At 43.8% G+C, this 20,744-nt stretch overlaps 1 protein-coding gene across 3 annotated transcripts in view; it reads right to left on the reverse strand.

Annotated features, from left to right (window-relative positions):
* Window positions 1-13,082: 13,082 nt before the first annotated feature.
* Window positions 13,083-20,744, reverse strand: part of RAB37 (RAB37, member RAS oncogene family) — a 31,047-nt gene continuing 23,385 nt past the window's right edge. For all 3 annotated transcript variants that reach the window (XM_069953697.1, XM_069953696.1, XM_069953695.1), the window contains 3 exons: window positions 15,991-16,047; window positions 15,241-15,317; window positions 13,083-13,839 (listed from right to left, as the gene is read on the reverse strand). In XM_069953697.1, coding sequence (XP_069809798.1) covers window positions 13,737-13,839; window positions 15,241-15,317; window positions 15,991-16,047 — 237 coding nt within the window. In that variant the 3' untranslated portion in view covers window positions 13,083-13,736. The remainder of the gene's footprint in view (window positions 13,840-15,240; window positions 15,318-15,990; window positions 16,048-20,744) is intronic.

Below are 20,744 nucleotides of genomic sequence, written 5' to 3' on the forward strand. Positions count from 1 at the left end.
TGCACAACTCATCCAGGTGAGCATACACTTGTTCACCTTATCCTCACTCCCTTTGCTTTACACGTATTACTCCACTAGAAGGTGCCCCTTCTCTCCTTTCTCTTTCCTGGCTGCTGCAGTACACGACCCTTTTGAATATACAGAACGGCTTTCTGCAGTGATCTCACTTTCTGCTACTGCTTAGTGGCAACACCTAGAAAAAAGCCCAAACTTTTGAAAACACATTATCAATATCTTCTCATAGTACCAGAGACTGAATTCCTCAAGAAACTGACACCAGCTGGAAAAGCCCTTTTTTAGGCACATTTATCATGCTGCCTGGGTGACAGCAAAAAGTCAAAACAATTTGTGCAAACATCTGTTCTATGCAAAGAGTTTGTGACTTTACACCAAGGAGGCTGAGAGGATGTGGAAAGGAGGGCACAGCAACACACGAAAGGGACGTGACCTCCGCATGTGATACATTTATCATAATTTATGCTTGCATTCAGGTGTTAATTGTTGCTGAAATCTATACCAGCTCCAGGCTGACACGCTCTGTCAATACAGTAGTGCAAAGATTTAAATAGTTTCAGAGCTCCTGGCATCATAACGAATGATGATGCCAGGGACTCCAAATTCCGTAGCAAATCGTCTGTTTTAACAGACCGTGCATGGAATGTGTGAATGTCCCCTTAGGCTGCCTGGAATGAAAAACATCATCCAACTTCTTCAGCCACCAATAATCCAGTGCAGTCCGTTCAGGTTCAGTTGAACCCGAGCATGCTCGATATTCACTCACCTCTATTAACTTCTTAAGAGATAGTGTGGGGCGTGGATTAGAAAAACCTCATTGTACAGAAGAAAAAAATCTTTATGTCAAAGTGGGTAAATATTTGTCCTAGTTGATGTCAGGGACTAGTAAACACTAAGAGAAAGGATTGTCCGAAATGTTTCTTCTAAAGGGGCAAAAACAGCTAAGAGCCACAAAAGAGACTTAAAGGGGTTATCCAGGTAACAAAAACAATAATCTAAACAATTCCCCTTCCCAATTCCACCATATGACTAATATACATATATAACCTATCTTGCACCCTTTGGGTATATTCACACGGACGGGCTCGCAGCGATATTCTCGCTGCGAGCCCGGCAGGTCCTGGCAGTTCCCATACACTACATACTTGCTGCGGTCTAAACGACCGCAGCGAGTATGTAATTATACCGCCCTTAACCCCTTCTGCTCCCGTCCGGCTCCCCCGCTGTAAGCATACATTACCTGTCCTTGCTGCACGGGTCCGGCGTCCTGCTCTCCCGTCCGGCCAATCAGTGGCTGCGGCTGGGCAACACACTAATTGGCCGGACAGGAGAGCAGGACGCCGGACTCGTGCAGCAAGGACAGGTAATGTATGCTTACAGCGGGGGAGCCGGGCGGGAGCAGAAGGGGTTAAGGGCGGTATAATTACATACTCGCTGCGGTCGTTAAGACCGCAGCAAGTATGTAGTGTATGGGAACTGCCAGGACCTGCTGGGCTTGCAGCGAAAATCTCGCTGCGAGCCCGTCTGTGTGAATATACCCTTTCCCAGTTTTTTTTCTAATTTTTATGCACTCTGGATGTCTAAAATCCTCTACTCTGGGTCCACTGTGACCTCGCTCAGCCCCCTCTCCCCATCCCATTGTAGTCACAGTGATCTCCTCTCTGGGGGGATGGGTAAGCTGTCTATTGACTTGGTAACCCGGCCCCCAGAAGACATTATCTGCATCATCTCCATGCACCTGTGCTACTTCTATAGACTTACATGGGTCCCTAAGCCTAGGTTTCAGTCCTATGAAAAGTTAAAGTTCTATCTCTGCTTGCTGTCAGTGAATGCAGGCATATGTACCTATCTGTGTCACAGCTATGAATATTGTAAATGTTAAAGATGTTCTTAGAGTGTGGATGGAACTAGAATGTTTTCATTCCCAGTCAGCAAGCAGAGATCTAAACCTACACTACACTGCAGCACATAGCTACACCATGCGCGCGTCAGCTCTGCTACATCATCAGCTAGTATGGAATACATATTGGGGTGATTTGATGCTAAATCAGTGTAAAAAAGTCTTACTGTGCAATAGTAATGACAGCAGTGGGCAGGAAATAAAGGTAAGTGGGCGAGTACATAAATGGACCAATCAGGGAAATGCATGATGGGAAATGTAGTTTCCTGGCTGGCATCATCTTGGATATAGATCGGCTTTTAGAAAAACTTGTAACTCAGTAATTGCAGCAGTTAGAAAAACAGGAGACAGCACAAAATACTCAGGGCACTTGGTGAGTAAGACCAGTTAGCATAACATTTTTTTCCTCTAAGGGTAAGTTCAAACTGAGTAAATCCGGTGGCAATGACATGTCAATTCTTTGATCAGAGAGAATTGGCAGCAGAGGCGCACGAGCTCTCCCATAGGCAGGGTATGGCACACTGAGGCAGGCGGGGTTCCTACATTCAAAACTGCTGATATTTCCTGGTAGCTGCTGAAGTGCCACAGTTTTTTTGATATTCAATGGTAAAAAAAATTATGTGAATTCACTCATTAGGAGCACTGGGGTCATCCCCCTGCCCTCCAGATCACCCACCACCTCCGATGCTCACACCTAATTATGCATATGCATAAGCAGGCAGGCTGGAATATGCAGACGTGAGCATCGGAGGTGTTGGGTGGGCTGAAAAGTGCTCTGGAGGGCCGAGGAACACCCCCAGTGCTCCTATCGAGCAAGTTTGCATAATTATATAGCATTAAATATCACAAAAACAGTGGCACTTAAAGGTGTAATCCCCCCCCCCCAATATTTTTTTTGCAATAATATGTTGCCCACCCATAGCTTTCCATCTTTCCAATATCAATGTATTACGGATTCTGCACTGTTTTTCTGGACCCGATGTATTCACCCTCACTAAACGCATAAAATCATTAAATCTCAGTCCAACCCAACACCACTCCCTGCTCCTGGCCCCCACCCTCTGTGTCGGGATCACGTGCTTCCGTCTCTTCAATGGGCTGGGTTAACGTTTCTAACCCGGCTCACTGAAGTGAGGGAGGACAGTGAGACAGTGACAGCTGCTGCTGATCACTTTCTCCCTCCAACACTGTGTGGCCCCCAACACTGCCCCCCCTCCTGCTCACCCGTGGTGCTCCCTTCCCGCCGCCCCCCCCCCCCCCTCCCCGGTGAAGTCCACAGTGCGGCCAGATCCCCCTGCTCACCCGCGGCCCAGTGCGGCAGATACCATACCCCCCCTCACCAGCAGCGCTCCCTCCCACCGTCAAGTCCAGAGTGCGCCCCCCCCGTCCAGGGCACAGTGCAGTGACCCCCCTGCTCCCCCACGACCCCCCTCAACTCACCTCTGCTACGTTGCTGCCTCAACTCTGCTACCTCAATTCTGCTATTCTGCTGCCTCAACTCTGCTACCTCGACTCTGCTATATCTTGTGGATATCAGCTCTGGTACATCATGAAACAATCAGGCATTAGCAATGCATGATGGGAGATGTAATTTTCTGGCCGGCACCATGTTGGATATAGATTGGCTTTTAAAAAAAGTTATAACTATGGAATGGAAGCAGCTAGAAAGACAGTAGATGTCTCATAATACTCGGGGGGACTTGGTGAGTGAGACCAACTAGGCTTAGGAGCATTTTATTGGGGGGAATACCCCTTTAAGAGCGTGAGAATACCAGCAATGGTAAGAGGAGTTCAGCAGTCACTGGGAACTAAAATTGTGAATTCTAATGAACACGGAAAAGGTTTATGGAAAACCAGAATTACTTACGGTAATGATGTTTCCGTAAGCCCATGACAGCACCCCTGGAGAGGACCTCCCACCGCAGGACAGGAAACCTGTGAAGATAAAAGTCTGACACACCTCTCCACACCTCAGTTCTATAAAAGTACTCCAGCGGAGAAGAAGCAAAACATTAATTAATTAGTAATAAAAGGGGGGGGTATACCAGAGGGGTGCTGTCATGGGCTTACGGAAACATCATTACCGTAAGTAATTCTGGTTTTACCCAGTCGCCCTATGACAGCACCCCTGGAGGATTAAACTAGAAACTAAATTAGGGAGGGACCACCGTGGATAAAACTTTCCTGCCAAAGGAAAGATCAGACAGAGGATTCAGCTGAAGTCTATAGTGGCGTAGGAAGGTATGTGGTGAAGACCAGGTTGCTGCTCTACAAATCTGGTCCAGAGAAGCATCTGCTTTTTCTGCCCATGATGCTGCCATGGCTCTAGTGGAGTGAGCTGAGAAATAGGGTGGGGGATCCCTGTTTTGTGATGTGTAAGCAAGTGTTATGGCTTGTCTAATCCAACGGCTAATAGTAGGTTTTGAGGCTAACTTCCCTTTGTTAACTCCAGAAAACTGAATCAGTAAATTCTCTGAACGTCTAAAATCTTTCGTAACCTCAAGGTATCTGGAAAGGCATCTCCTAACGTCTAGATTATGGAAAATTGTTTCCTTTTCATTAGATGGATTATTATAGAAGGTAGGAAGAATGATTTCCTGACTTCTGTGGAACTCAGATACAACTTTAGGGAGAAAATATGGCAGGGTCCTCATAACCACTCTGTCTTCTAAGATTTGTGTATGAGGAGGAAAAGCTGACATGGCAAGGATCTCACCTACCCTTCTGGCTGTAGTGATAGCTAAGAGAAAGGTGAGTTTTAGAGAAAGAATATTTATAGGTAAGGTGTCAAGAGGTTCAAATGGCTGCCTAGTAAGTGCGTCTAAGACTAAATTGAGATCCCAGGGAGGAATCGTGATTCTGGATGGAGGGTGTAGTCTCATAGCTCCTGCAATAAATCTTTTAACTAAGAGGTTTTCTGCAATCTTGGCATTTAAAAAGGTACTGAGTGCTGAGATCTGTACCTTAAGAGTACTAGGTTTTAAACCTTTATCTAGACCTGCCTGCAGAAAGTTCAGTATTAAGGGTATATTAGGATCCCCCAAAGGATCTTGTTTCCCTTGCGAAAACCTCAGAAAGACCCTCCATGTCCTTAAGTAGATGGAAGAGGTAATTTCTTTCCTAGAAGCAAGCATAGTGTTAATCACAGTATCTGACAGTCCCTTACCTCTCAGGATCAGCCTCTCAGCATCCATGCCGTCAAGTGTAGGTGAGGCGAGATCGGGTGTACTATCGGACCTTGAGTTAGCAAGTTGTGAACTTCTGGTAGTATCCATGGCTGGTCTATTGAGAGTGTTCTCAGTAACGTGAACCATGGGCGTCTGGGCCAAAAGGGAGCTATCAGGATCATCCTGGCTTTGTCCTGGCCTATCTTTTTTAGGACTCTGGGAATTAGACTGAGAGGGGGAAATGCATAGCCCAACTCCTTGCTCCAGTCCTGTGCCAAGGCGTCTAACGCTGTTGGAGCATCTTTTGGGTTTAGGGAGCAGAATCTTCTCAGCTTCCTGTTGTCTCTGGAGGCAAACCAGTCCATCGTTGGAGAACCGAACCGTCTTGTTATCTTGAGAAAGATGTCCTGGTTCAACGACCATTCCGCCTGGCTGATCCTGGTCCTGCTGAGAAAATCTGCTTGTGTGTTGAGCTCCTCTTTCAGATGTACTGCTGATAGGGATAGTAGGTTGTGTTCCGCAAATTGAAAAATTATGTATGACAGCTGAAGCAGGGACTGAGAGCGGGTGCCACCCTGCTTGTTGATATATGCGACTGCCGTGGTGTTGTCCGAGTATATCTGCACATTTTTTAAGGATACTTGATGTGAGAGTCCCTTTAAGGCTTGAAAAACCGCGTAGAGTTCTTTGTAGTTTGAAGTCTGGTTGTTCAGATGAGGAGGCCACCTCCCCTGTAGAAAGGTCTGGTTGGTATGGGCCCCCCACCCCCAGGGACTGGCATCTGTTGTTATTCTGATTATCTGAGAGGGATTCCAAGTTATCCCCTTTTTTAGATTCTCTGGATCTAACCACCACTGCAGGCTTAGCCTTGCTGCAGAGCTCAGTACAAACCTCTGATCTAGAGTTGCTTGGGTTCCATTCCAGTTTCCTAAGATGTCCATCTGTAGAGGTCTTGACCTTATCTGGGCCCAGCGAACCGACTGAATGCATGAAGTGAACAGTCCTAGGAGTGACATTGCTTCTCTTAGCGTAGGCTTGTGGTTGAGAAATAGGTCCAGTGTTCTTTGTCTGATTGTCTCCTGTTTTGGGGAGGGAAGCAGAGAAATCTGGAGGGAAGAGTCTAGTAGTGTTCCAAGAAACACACATTGTCTTGAGGGTGAGAAATTTGATTTTTTCAAGTTTATGTTCCACCCTAACGTTTGTATTATCTGAGATACTATCTCTAGATGTTGCTGAAGCAGAGGAATTGTATTTGCTACTATGAGAAAGTCGTCTAGATAAGGGATGAAAATTATGTTCCGTTTCCTTATATAGGAAGCCATGTCCGCTATAATTTTCGTGAATGCCCTGGGTGCTTGTGAGACCCCAAATGGAAGAGCCCTGTACTGCAGGTGAGTCCACTTGTCTTTCAGCCAGACTGCTACCCGAAGATACCTCTGGTGTGACAAATGTATGGGTACATGGTAGTATGCATCTTCCAGATCTATTGATGCCATCACACAGTCTGGGAAGAGAAGATTTAAGGTTGACTTTAGGGTCTCCATTCGGAATTTTTTGTATTGCAGGAATTTGTTTAGGCCTTTGAGATTTATTATCACCCTGAAGGAGCCATTTGGCTTTTTCACCAGAAATAGAGGTGAATAGTATCCTTTCTGTTGTTCTTGTAGAGGGACTGGCACTAGGACATTTTTCTGAATTAGGGACATAACTTCTGTTTCTATGACTAGCTGTTTCTTTTTGTCTGATAATTTCCTGGTGGGGAGAAATCTGTCTCTGGGAAGACTTCTGAATTCCAGAAGAAGTCCCGAAGAAATTGAGTTGAGAACCCAAGGACTGGGGGAGATGTCTCCCCAAGCATGGGAAAAAAGAGACAGACGACCCCCCACCGGGAGACCGTCATTGCTGGGAAGGCTTAGGCTTGTCGTCTCTGGAATTAAAGATAAAGCCTTTACCCTTTCCTGGGACTCTAAATTTCTTGTTTCCCTGAGAGTCACGAAAGGGCCTCTTAAATTGTTTCCTCTGTTTAAAGGTCTCCTGCTGTTTAGGTTGGGACGGGAACCCTTTCTTTTTATCCGCAGCTTTTTCTAATAGTGAGTCTAAAAAGGGCCCAAACAGGAGTTTACCGTTACATGGAATCTCACACAACTTAGCCTTGGCGGTCATATCTCCCTTCCATGACTTGACCCATAATGCCCTTCTAGCAGAGTTGGAGAGTGCAGCCGCTTTGGCTGCCATCCTGATGGAATCTGCTGAGGCGTCAGAAAGAAAATCTGCCGCTTTGGCTAATACTGGTATATCTGCTAGGAGTTTTTCACCGGATGGTTCACTGGATAACTGGGATTTTAGTTTAGCAATCCAAACCCTTAGCGACCTAGCTACACAAGTGGAGGCTACGCTTGTCCTAATAACCCCTGTGGCTGCCTCCCATGTACGTTTATTCTCGCGACACCGCTTTCGCTAGCGGCGTCTGACGTCAATGCGTACGCACTAGCGCACGCACGTGCGTACGCCCGTGGAACGCACGCCAGAGCGCACACCCCGTGCACGCCCCGGACGCACGCCGCTCAGCCGGAGAGACAGGCACGGCCCGCTCTGCCCTAGCCCCCGGATCCGCACAAACCGCACGGCTCCAGGAGCTATTGGGGAGGCACTTGCTCCGTCCGGAGCTCTTACCAGGCTTGAGGCTGCTGTCTTAGGACAGGCTTCTGCCTCCAGGAAAACCCCCTCTGTTGCAACCGCCAAGCGGGGGGCCTGCAGCCGGCGTGGAGAAGGTAGATCTTCATCCCAGGAAGGGACTCTTCAGAGGCCTCCTATCCGCCGGACAGGAAACCTGAACTGAGGTGTGGAGAGGTGTGTCAGACTTTTATCTTCACAGGTTTCCTGTCCTGCGGTGGGAGGTCCTCTCCAGGGGTGCTGTCATAGGGCGACTGGTTAAACTTATGTAATACAGATGTAATACAGGCTGTATGGAGCAGAACAAGATAAAGAATGCAATGTCACCTTTTTTTTTTTTTTTTTTAATAGATTAAGTCTATACATAAACTGTACAATGTTGTGTAAAGGTAAACTTAGATTGGAACCATGAAGCTGTTAAAGAGGCAGTAGGGTGTACAAATTTAAAAACTGGACAAATGCTTTGCTGAGATTTTAAATTATACTTATAAAAACAAATTCTTATTACATAAATTGTGTCATAAAAGGTCTTCTAAAAGGGGTGATCTTTTAGCGAGGTTTCACTTAAATTCACAGTTAATGTGGAGTGTAAAACATGAATATTGTGTCGCTGACCTGAAATAACCCAACCTATTTTAATAGACTCTAGAACAGACCTGGGCATCATACGGTCTGTGGGCCACATCTGGCCAGCCAACAGACCGGCCCATGTCCCCCTTCTAGAGATGCCCCGCCACTATATTGTTTAGACCACTCACTGTAGTGCAGGGTGAGCAGGCTTAACATAAGGAACAGAATAGAGCAGCAGGAGCTGTTAGTATTCAATGTCATAGGCTGTGGGCACTTTGTGCCCGCAGCCTATTGGCAGCTGGGACCTGATCTCTCCAGCAGGCGCAATCATATGACGTTATGGTGGAGAATCCGTCCGGCGGCTCACAGACTGGAACCAGAAGATGAAGGGACCTGCTGCTTTCCAGGAATAGGTGGGGGTAAGTATGAAGAGGGGTAGGGGGCTGTACACCACAGGGGCATTATTACTATGGGTGGGGAGATTGTACACAAGGGGCATTATTACTGTGGGTGGGGGTCTGTACACGGCAGGGGATCATTATTACAATGGATGATGGGGGGTACATAGCAGGGGGCACTATAACTATGGGGCACAGCAAATGACATTATCAGTATGTGGGGGTGCCCAGTAGGAGGCATTATTTCTATGCTGGTAGAGGACACAACAGGGGACATTATTACTATATGAGAGGATCACAGAAAGTGTTATTACTACTATATGGGGGGCACAGCAGGGGACATTATTACTATACAGGTGGGGAGGAGGGTCATAGAAAGGGATATTATTACTATATGGGAAATCCTACATTCAGAGGCAACCCACATACTCACTTTACTGCACATGACAGCAAACAGCGGAAATACTACTGTATGGGATCCTATAGGTAGGAAAAAGGGAAGGAAGTTGAAGGAAAAGTGAGGAGCATAAGATGTTTGTCTGGCAGTTTCTGAAGAGATTAATTGTAGCTGGAAATAATCATTGTGGAGGCCTGGGCCTCAGATTACGTCACTGAATTTAGTTTTTTGTATTTTGTAGAACATTATTCGGTAGGAGTGCCCTCAGGTGGAAAAGGTTGGAAAACACTCCCGCCTCACCGCAGCCCCCCACCAGAGTTAAGTATATTGGTCTGGCCAATATCAATTCGTCATGTGGCCCCATGGGGAAATGAATTGCCCACCCCAGGTCTAGAACAAAAATGTATAATTGTTCTGAAAGTTCAAATAAGCGTGATTTTTAGATCAACCTATTCTTACCATATCCAGCAGAAAGATATATTCTAATTCTAAATTGAACTTAACAAAATATTCAGATGGATAAATGATGCATTCACATAGCATTTTGCATATGTGAACACAGCCTCATATCCAGATCTGTCCCACAGCCTTTGTTTCATTGTGGTCCTGATGGTGCTCATCTGTGTATAGCAGATTTCACTATATTTTCCATCCTGTAGCCTCCCATATCTCCCCATAATCTAACAAGCCATCCAGTAGTTAATAGATCTGCAGGTAGGTGGAGATAGTCGCCCCTAAATGTTGGCTATCCAGTACTACAATGAATTTTATGATACTTTGGTCATTAAGCATCTGATCTTAGGGAACAAGTGGTGAGTGTATGAAGCATCTTCACTAGCAGGTACAGCTTTGTAAGAAAAAAGGCTATCAATAGTAAAACCCTAGTAAACCCCTTAAAGTCTCCTTTACTGTCCCAAAAGTCATGTGAATGCTATTGGTCTGGCTTTTAAACCCCTGGTGAACGGTCAAATGAATAGGTGACCATGTAAAAGATGGCAAACTAGGTCTGCCAGAGCAAAAGGACGGTCCTATGCCAGAGGCCCAGTCTGTATGTAGTTGTACGACAACCCTTTTAACTCCCTTTGCATTTCTTTCCACCTTTTTTCCTGTTGTTTTTAGCTTGTAAGTCATGGAAGAGAGTCTGTATTAGTGAGCGATTAGTAGATTCAGCACAGGGACTTTGCCCCTTGGATTAATGAGCAGCTTAAAGTATCCAAGGAATGTTAGGAGGGAATGTGCACTACACGTATAGCAGCAGAGCTTCGCTCATGGTGCTAATAGTATTATAGGAGATAAAAGTCTACATTAATGCTTTTATTTCTTTGAAAAATACACCAATGTCTAAAGCAAGGCCCTGGTACTGCTATTGGTGATGTGTGGTAACAACCATATGACCATGCAGTGCTGACATTGCTGTAGGGCTGTACATGGCACTGGATTTTCAAAGTATACTGGCACTCTGCACTGCTAGGAGTACCAAGGGTCCTTTTACAAAGGCCAGGAACAGACTATAAACATAGACCAGGTAATAAAGAAAAGACTGAGATTTCTTCCCTTTTCAAATCCATTCCTGGCTTTGGCTTCACAAATCTGTCAGTTATCTGTGTGTAAAAGGACCCCTAAAGGCCCTATTCCACCAACAGATCTGACGACAGATTATCTGCCAAAGATTTGAAGCCAAACCCAGGAGTGGATTAGAAAATAGGAGAAATCCAGTCTTTCCTTTATAGTCTGTTCCTGGGTTTGGCTTCAAATCTTTGGCAGATAATCTGTCGTCAGATCTGTTGGTGGAATAGGGCCTTAAGGGTGCATTCACACTACGGAATTCGGGCAGATCACCCGCTGCGGATTCTGCCCGTGTCATAGACTCCATTCTAGGCACAGGCGGATTACGCCATCCGACCAAGGAATAAACCTGTTCATTCTTTGGGTGGATGGCGGAATCCACCTGTGCTTGGGGGCATATTTTGTTTAACCAGATGCACTAATGGGCCTATGTAGTGGCTAGCACTAAGCATCACTCTATTAATTGAAGCTGTCAATCAGACAGTGGTCTTTAATAAGGCCTTTGTGACATAGAAGAAAACCCCACAGACATTGATAATTTTTATTAAAATAAAACAACCCCAAGCAACTCTCAAAATCAACACAAAGTTGATGTAGGCCAAGAACGAGATGAGTGAACCTCAAGCACATTCGGGTTCATCCAAACCTGAGCATGTGGCATTTGATTATTGGTGGATAAAGCCCTAGAGAGTAGTGTTGAGCAAACCTGTCAAAGTGTTTGGGTTCGGCAACATTATCCGAATTCGAAAGCTCAGTTCAATTCCCAGCGGCTGGTGAAATTGGATGCCACTCTAGGGAGTCCTGGAAAACATGTATACAGCCTATGGCTGCACCCATGTTTTCCTGGCAGCATGCAACTTCTGCATCAATTCTGCATGTTTTTCACATCAAAGTAGGCACAGTTACTATTTGTGATACATTTTATAAAAAATTCATGCATTTCATAGGCTTTTCATTCCAGAGGACTGATGCCTGTATTAGTCCAAATGAAGGTCCTGAGCAGTGCCTGCTGCCTGTACTGAGCGATCCTGCAAAACGTCATTGGGAAGATTTATAAAGGGTGTAAAATATACACCGGTGTAGACTGCCCATAGCAACCAATTACAGCTCAGCTTTCAGCTCTGGTAAAATAAAGGGGAACAGTGATGGTTGCCGTGGGCATTTTACACCAGTGTATATTTTTACACCCTTTAATAAATCTGGGTCCATTAGTCGAGAGAATGATCAGCTCTTGCTGTGATTGATAGCACAGGAGTAAACAGAGCTCAGAATGACCCGTCCACACTTCCTATATTTTGTCCAATACATCCACACAGATGTATTGGCAACAGGCAAAAGGAGCAGAAAAGCCATAGAACAGGGACACCTAGTGGCCACATTTTAACTTTAAATTGCACAGATTAAAAAAAGGGAAAAGGATATGCCCAATAGCTCATAATAGCTCTCAAGCCAAAAATCTCTCCAAAAGAATAGACCATACATCTTCAGACAGTCAACATTTTAAGACTCCTAGATGGAGTGAAAGTGGTGTGAGAGCTATTTTATATATCCTTTCTTCCAAGACCTACCATTGGAGCAGGAATGGCCTTTAAGTCTTCATATATCTTTATGTTGGACTCTCCTTATGGAGAACCATATCCTTATGACCCACACAGATTTGGGAAAAAAAAAAAAAGTAATTTATAAATGTAATACATAAAAATATCTGTCAGTGTGCAAAGTTCTTCTTAATATCACATTTAAGTCTATTTCCATGTCAATTTTCTGTCCTCTTCTAAAGCAAAAACAAAAATATTTTACTGTACAATCTCTCCACAAGGTCATAAATGTTAACCCCTTGAGGATTTCGCTAAATTTCATTTTTGCCATTTAATTTTTTCCTCCTCACCTTTTAAGAGCCATAAGTTTTATTTTTCCACCAGCTGTTACAAGCATTTATTTTATGGGGACAAGTACTGTGTAATAACCAGGGCCGGCCTTTGGTGTGTGCGATTGCTTAGGTTGCATCAATCTAGAACAGGGATGGGAAAGCTGTTGCAAAATTACAATTCCCATCATGGTTGTCCAGGCAAGATGGGAATTGTAGTTTTCCAACAGGTGGAGGGCTGAGGGTTCCCCATCCCTGCTCCAGAAGAGGCACTGGATTAGCTCATTGCATTACTTTAAGCGACAAGCAACACTAAGCCACGCCCATATTGTAGAAGCCACAGACCTTCTGTCGGACAGAGGAGAAAACTGTGCCAGAATTATGGTATCTGGGTCAAAGCAAATAATCTGCTTTTCATCACACAATAAAAGAAGCCTTTTTGCCCATTTTATGTGCATGCGCCTCTCATATGTCTCAAACATGAATCTTTTTCTGTATCTACGTCAAATAAGCCCATACACCAAAAAAGTTATTTACATCAGCATATTTTATTATAAAGGCATTAAAAATTCCACAGTTTGTACTTAACGAAATATCCATATCAAGTGCTCAATGTGTAAACAGCCAACGGGTAAGACTTGTGAGCAGGTTACCTGGAAATATTGCAGTAAATGTAACAAGCACATACAGTGTCTTCTATTTTGATGAAATTCTTAGGAAACCTATTGTAATAAATATCTCTCAGACAATAAAAGCAAAGAAATTCTTTATATCTTGTAAACAAATCTAAGTTGTGCAACATATGACAGTACTTTAAAAGCCAGGAAGCTATTGAAAGATAGCATCATGACGTACCATGTATTATCGGTCATACAAAAGGCTTGGGAAGGCCTTTGCTTTTGTAAACCATTTTGGCACCGTATTTTTGCAGAGAAGGAAGGATAGTTATCGAAATGAGGTTCTATGTCATTGGCTCTCATAAAAAAAGGAATTACAACAGATTCCTTAGGTGTTTTCTAGAAGACTCATAAAAGGCAACAGGGCTCTTGTGAGTTCTGAGTAAACAATCATAGAGGAGCTTCCTCTGCAGGCATTGGGGTATCCTAAAAATCCTGAGTTTGGGGGTTTCACTGGATCAGAACCAGAACTGTACAGTCCAGTCAATTGTGAATCAAATAAACAATCAAATGAAGCCGCAGCAGCTGCTTTTCTTCTTCTGTGACTCAATGTACTGGCGGATCTGGAATTTATGTTCCTCTGGACTACTGGATCTCTGCTTCAGCTCCCTGCATAGGAAAACACAGAGCAGCACAAAAATAAGAATCGGAGGTCCTAAACACTGCGCAGTTACATGTGGGATTTTAAAAGGGTACTTACAGGATGAGTCAAGTATCTTAGGACACAACAAAAGGGAAAATTACATACTGACATCTGAATTCTGCATGAGGGGGTCTATATTTTAGACTATGCCCGGAACATGGCTGCTATCTTGAAAGCCACCATTCTGAATCAAGGGCAAATCGATTGCCGTAATGAGATTTGCAAGGTATAAGGTCAAAAGTTCATAAAGATTGGATCCAGCACCTTCAGCTCTGTATTCCGCATACAGCTAAAGGCGCTGGATCCGATTGATAACAAGCTACAATCCAGTATTCAGAGAATGGAGCTGTTGTGCGTCTGCATGACTGCAGCTCCATTCAGTCACAGAACTTAAAGGGGTATTCCCATCTTAACTTATATAGTTAATCTCATAGGACTTGTCAAGTTGATCATGGTCTAGGTTACAGACCACCACTCTATTGGCTAAGCCTTAATGAAATGTTACAGGAACCAGGAAAAGGAGCATGAATTGGGCACACATGAAACAAGAGTTGGATCGGGTGAGTATCAAGTCTTTTTTCACTGCAGTCCAAAGAAGTTAAAGTGTTTTTTTGCAGAAATCAGGCAATTTTACGAAAACTTTGTAATTGGGTTTATTAGCCCCAAAAATGAATTTTTATCATGAAAAAGCAGTTTGAAGCTCTCCCCCTGTCTTCATTGTTCTCCTATGGAGAGAGGGAAAAGAGACACCAAAACAGGACAACAAAGAGTTAATTAAAAGCTACAGTACCCTCTGTTCTCTCTCCTTTCTCCTCTGATGTCACCACTGACCTCTCTGACCTCTGAATAGCACTATGAATAGCTCCCCCACTGAGGAATCCTTTGTTCTCTGTTTTCTGCTGTGGACATTTCTCCTCCCTCTCTTTCCCCCCTCCCCTCTTCATAGAACAGACAGGACGCTTCTGGTTGAGATTTCCTGATTCTGATCAGTGGATGACAGAAAGGAGAGGAGGGGGGGACCTGGGAAAAGGTTTTTTAAATGCAGATAATGGCATATTTGCCTAATAAACCCAATTACAAAGTTTCTAAAAATCGCAAAAATTCACGACAGTGACTAAGTAAAAAACCTTCCTACCAAGGAAACCCATTTAAGGTATACAGGGATTAAGTATTATTTACATAAAATCAGAGAACCTATTTAAGGATCAGCAGGCTTTCTACTAAAGCATACTGGCCACCTTAGAGAAGGGAGAGAATTTACTGTTAGGTTTGTTCTTATGTAAAAAGGAAACTATACAGAAACTCTAATACCAGGATTTTACAAAGACTATAACAGTATCTACACCATAGCCACCTAACATACATACTTAGCTATAGCCAGAAATGCTAGTTCGACATTGACACCAGTCTTCGCGCTGGTCTCCATGAATGGAATGCCATATTCCTAAAGATTAAGAAGCAAAATATATTCAAAATAGAAACATGGTTTCTCAACATGAGTTGCGTTTACCGAATACATTCATATTTGAACAGCAAACTGTTCACATATAGAATAAACCCCCCATTTAAAACAGAGTGCAGCACCGGAATATGGGAGCAGTGAGAACACCATGTAGGTGTCAGGGTGGGGGTGGGGGTGGGGGGCGGGGCCCAGCCTCATTAAAGGGAACCTGTCACCCCCCGTGCCGGGGTGACAGGCTCCCGACCCCCCGCTACAGCCCCCTATACTCACCTAATCCCGCCGGGTCCCGCTTCTGGAGGTGGTCGGGTGATGAAGATCTCAGCCGCTGCAGCCCGGCGCGTGCGCTGAGAGATGAGTCAAACGCTCATAGAGAATGACGGAGCGCTGGACTCTCCTGTCATTCTCTCTGGGTGTTGGACTCATCTCTCAGGGCGCGCGCCGGGCTGCAGCGGCTGAGATCTTCATCACCCGACCACCTCCAGAAGCGGGACCCGGCGGGATTAGGTGAGTATAGGGGGCTCTAACGGGGGTCGGGAGCCTGTCACCCCGGCACGGGGGGTGACAGGTTCCCTTTAACGTGCCTTGTGTGCATATCGCTGTCAATGGATGTATTGGAAATAGTGTTAGGAAGCTTACATACACTTTAAATTCCTACCTTGGCCAAGGACTCCCCATCTTCTGTTCGAACAGCTCGTCCACTAGTTACATCACACTGCAATCCAGAAGGAAATAACAAATCAATATTGTACTGTAAACCATCATTAAATATGATGACCCTGTATAACTTATTTAATGGGTTATCTGGGGAAATAAATAACCTAAAATAACCTAAACTTATCTTCCAGATTTCCCATCTGTAATGAAACCCTGATCATGATGCACTTCTGGGATCAGCAAGAAACACCACCAGCTCAAACCTATCAGCTGCTGTAACAACTGCATGGACAATGTGGACTCCGATTCTGAAAGTGTATGGGGATCAGGGGTCTGTGAAAATAAGTACAGGTTATTTTTTATTTTACCTTCTGCCGGAGCACATTTTTGGGGGTAAAAATAATCCCCAAACAACCCCTTTTAGGATGCGTTCACACGTACAGGATATGCAGCAGATTTGAAGTTGCAGATTCAAAGCAAATCAAATCTGGGCCATCAAATCTGCTGCAGATCCTGTATGTGTGAACGCACCCTTAGGGTAGATTCACAACGCATTTGCAGCAGATTTCAGACTGCTCATATTGCTGCAAAGCTGCTGCTATACCTGTTACCATTAGAGTGTATAGTCCTGCATTTCCACTGCAAGAATCTAGTGGCAGCTTTCTTTATCTACTTCCATGCAGTGCCAGTAAAAATATTAAGACACCATGCTTACCCGCTCCCATCTGCTTCTTTGGGTCCCAGCTTAGCCAATCACTGGCTGTGGCAGGACAGTGCAGGTATTGGGTGAGCAGGCTGTCAGGACTAGAGAAGCAGACAGGAGGAGCATGGTATATTTATTATTTTTATCGGCACAGCATGGTAAGTAATTAGAGAAGGCTGCCACTAGATTCTCGCAGCGTATTTGCTGCAATATGCACAGCATGAAATCCGCTGCAAACTTGTTATGTGTGAACATACCCTAAGGGAGTTATCCTATCTGGATAAACCATTCTTGGAAAGCCACCCCAGCTGTAAATCCGGTTTATCTAACCCTCCAATGAATGTGTGACTACGTTTACAAATGGGAATTCATTGGGAATCTGTCAATCACATAGTATGGGCATCATCCAGTAGTTAAAGGCATGTTTACCTCAGTCACGTGAGACTTTGTTGTTAGCCGTATTTTTGGCAAACAGGTAATGCACACTGTGAACTCTATGTACTTGGAATATACCATATATTGGAGCAGTGATCCACCTGCTGATGATTAGTATTCTAAATAGGGAGAAAGCAGATAACCGGGGGCCAGTGGGTAAAGAGGGTGCTTAGCATAGCAACACACTGAATTAAAAGTAATGCTGCATTTACACGGAGCGATAATTCGCCCAATCGAACAATTAACGATTTCGAAGTAACAATGTTTTTTTTAATAATGATCAGCGTTTAGACGGAAATGGTATATCGTTTGGAAAAGTAGTTATTGCAATAGTTTTAAGATCACTTAAGCCTATCTCACACATAGGGTGAATTGGTTAAAGACTGTTTACACGAAGCAATCCAAGAATTTTTGGCAAACGACCAACATCGATTTGAAAACATGTTGAAAGATCACAATGAACGATTTCTTGCTCGTCGCTTGATCGTTTGCTGTGTTTACATGAGCAGAATATCGCTTAAATGCGATTGTTATTACAAAATTTTTAACAATAATCGTTCCGTTTCAATGCAGCATAATGGGGCAGAATTCCGCAGCGGAACTCTCCACCTGCTTCAGTGTCAGACTGCATCTCTATGGGTAGGATTGCGCGCCTCCGCTCTCTGCTCAAAGAATTGACATGTCCATAGAGATGTGGTCCGACACTGAAGCAGACGGAATTCGGCCCCATTTGCTCAGTGTAAACATACCCTTAGGGCTAATGCGCACGTCTGCAAAAAAACTATTCGTGCATGGAGGGTGTCCTGCGAAGTGGACCTTAGAGCTCCCAGCATCATGATTAATTATGATGTCAAAAGCTTCGATACTGTTTGAAAGTTTGCGCTACTGTACTGATGCGGCTGGATGGGTTTCTGCGGATGTGTGCATTAGCCCTTAATAGTAGTACAAGGAAGGAAACAATAGACCAGGACCAATTGTTATCAATAGAGTAAATGTAAATTTAGCATCTAATTGAAGTATAAAATACAAACACTATTTCAACAATTAAAAACACAAAAAAAGGCTTGAGAAAAAAAAAAAGTTTTTAGGAACAGTCCACAAATGCGTTTCAAACTGGTTCACCAGTTCTTAAGATGGGCATATATACTCAATAACCGTTCCCTCTCCCAATTTCACTATACACGTGAACATTTGGCTCGATCAAGCGTTCATGTGTTCTCTATGGGGTAGTGAGGGGTAGGTACAGCCAGTCTGCTCTGGCAGCATATTGTTCCAAAGCCAGGCAAAAATACAACACCCCCAACCCAATCTCTCCACCAACACCTTCTGTCGGTGGAGAGTCAGAAGGCTGCCATACACGGTGGCAGCATCAGCCGACTTTAGTACAAGGTGTATAGGCATCTTTACTCCTAGGATAGCATGCTAAAGTCTATTCTTCTTTTAAAAGAGGAGAAATACACATCATAGCCAATCACTTGAAATTGAAGGGAACCTGTCAGTTGCAATTCATGTTCCAAACTAGTGACACTTAGGTCAGTAAGATACATGGTACCATTCATATATCCAGCTGTGTTTCCAGGATGCAGAAAAAATGTTTTTATTTTATAGTACAAAGGGTCAAAGAAGTGCAGTAAGCTGTATTGCCTTCTTACTCCACCCTTACCTGACCCTGCTTGGGATTCCAGGTGTCAATCAAGCAGGAAAGGGGGGGGGGGGGGAGGTATTCCAGGCGATCAGGAGCTTGGAAAAGCCTCCGACTCTTTGGCATTTTTATGTGTTTTCTTGTCCTAACCACTATCTAGCAGTGTCAGCTGACTGATTCCCTTCAACCCAGAAATATCTGAACAAAATTAGAAGCATAAAAAAATGATACAATGCAATGATAATGAATTACATGTGTGAAACACATGGATATAGATCATTGCATCAGCAAATATAATTCTCTTGCTTGGGAATCTAGCACCAAGAGTGAGAATATAAAAGTGCTGTTGTGTCTGCCAGAGCACAATCTCTTTGCCTAATAGGATTCCTTACTGTAAGGGCCCTATTCCACCGGACGATTATCGTTCAGATTATCGTTAAATCGTTCGAATCTAAACGATAATCGTTCGGTTGAAATGCAGTAACGATTAACGACCGAACGAGAAATCGTTGATCGCTTTATAAGACCTGGACCTATTTTTATCGTTGCTCGTTCGCAAAACGTTCGCAAATCGTTCGCATTGAATAAGACATCGTTCGGTCGTTCGCAATAGATACGAACGCAATAGCGAAGAAATACAGAAGAAGAAACGATCGCAATTACGATCATAAGTAACGATTATCGTTCCATGGAAATGAGTAAACATTTTCAGGTCTTTCGCAATAGCGGTCGTTTGAGATCGTTAATCGTTAACGATTATGCTAACGATAATCGTCCGGTGGAATAGGGCCCTAAGTATCACAGGCTGCAGACTGCCATCACGCCTGCAACATGATTTTGCAGATTTTTTCCTTTGCTATAAAGGATGTGATTACAGCTGGGTTCACACTGCATTTTTGTGTTTGTTTTACTGCTTTCATTTTATTACATTTAACTTTGATGTATACACATGTATTCACAAAGAAATTGGAAAAACCCTCCCAAAAATGGCACTTTTTTATTGTGGATTTTAAATTTACTTCTTAAGTGAATACTCATTACCCGATGTGTTATGTCTGTTTTAACCCCTTAGTGACAGGACTACTTTTAGCTTTGAAAAAGGGGGAAAAAAATGTATTCCCTCAGTTATACCTTTTTTTCGATGCGTGGCGGTAAGAGGCCTTTTGTCTCTATGTGGGACAAGTTGTACTTTTTATAAATACCATTCTTTTTATAGTTTGCCGTTTCTCCCCCCCGCCCCCTCCCCAGTATTTTTAGGAGAAAAATATGTTTATTTTTACACTAATGTCTACGTTTTACAATTACATAGATGTTTTATACTGGGTATACCAAAGCATTATTATTGTTACACTTACATGCAATACACTTCTTATCCCTTTAAGAGTATAACCTTTATATGTTAAATGTAAACGGAGGTGCAGTGTGAACATAGCCATGTACTGATCTCCACCAGGAGGTTCACACATATGAACCTGCTGGTATGCTCCTCTAGTCTTTTTCATGGCAATTCAAACAAACAATCTCTTTTGCTACACAATCCATTCCTTAATTTTTGTATTATTCGGCAAAATCCAAATATGTAAATTAGGTAGTTTGGTGCACTGGGGGCATTCAAGGCCGAATATCCCATGTGCTGTTACTGGATATGTGTGGGATCTTTGTCCAGGAAAATGATACGTCACTGCATTATGCATACATAAATATACCAACACGTGCACAGTAAGAACGTAGGGTTCGGGCTCGGGAATCCCACTGCATGTGCAGCGTCAGAATTGGAGCTCGAAGAGTAGTCTGTTCTTGCATTCATTGCGGCACAAGAAAAGTGAGTATACAGCACAAGGTTTTTGAAGGCTTGTCGCAGGTGTGTGAGCACCCGAGTGAATATGATGTGTATTCCTCCAACAGGAAATAGACCTTAGTACACTATTCTATGAGTGTTTGTTGTGTGTGTTAGGAAACGCAGCAGCTAGACTGT

Source organism: Dendropsophus ebraccatus, chromosome 14 (assembly GCF_027789765.1).
Source record: "Dendropsophus ebraccatus isolate aDenEbr1 chromosome 14, aDenEbr1.pat, whole genome shotgun sequence".
Taxonomy (NCBI): Eukaryota; Metazoa; Chordata; class Amphibia; order Anura; family Hylidae; genus Dendropsophus; species Dendropsophus ebraccatus.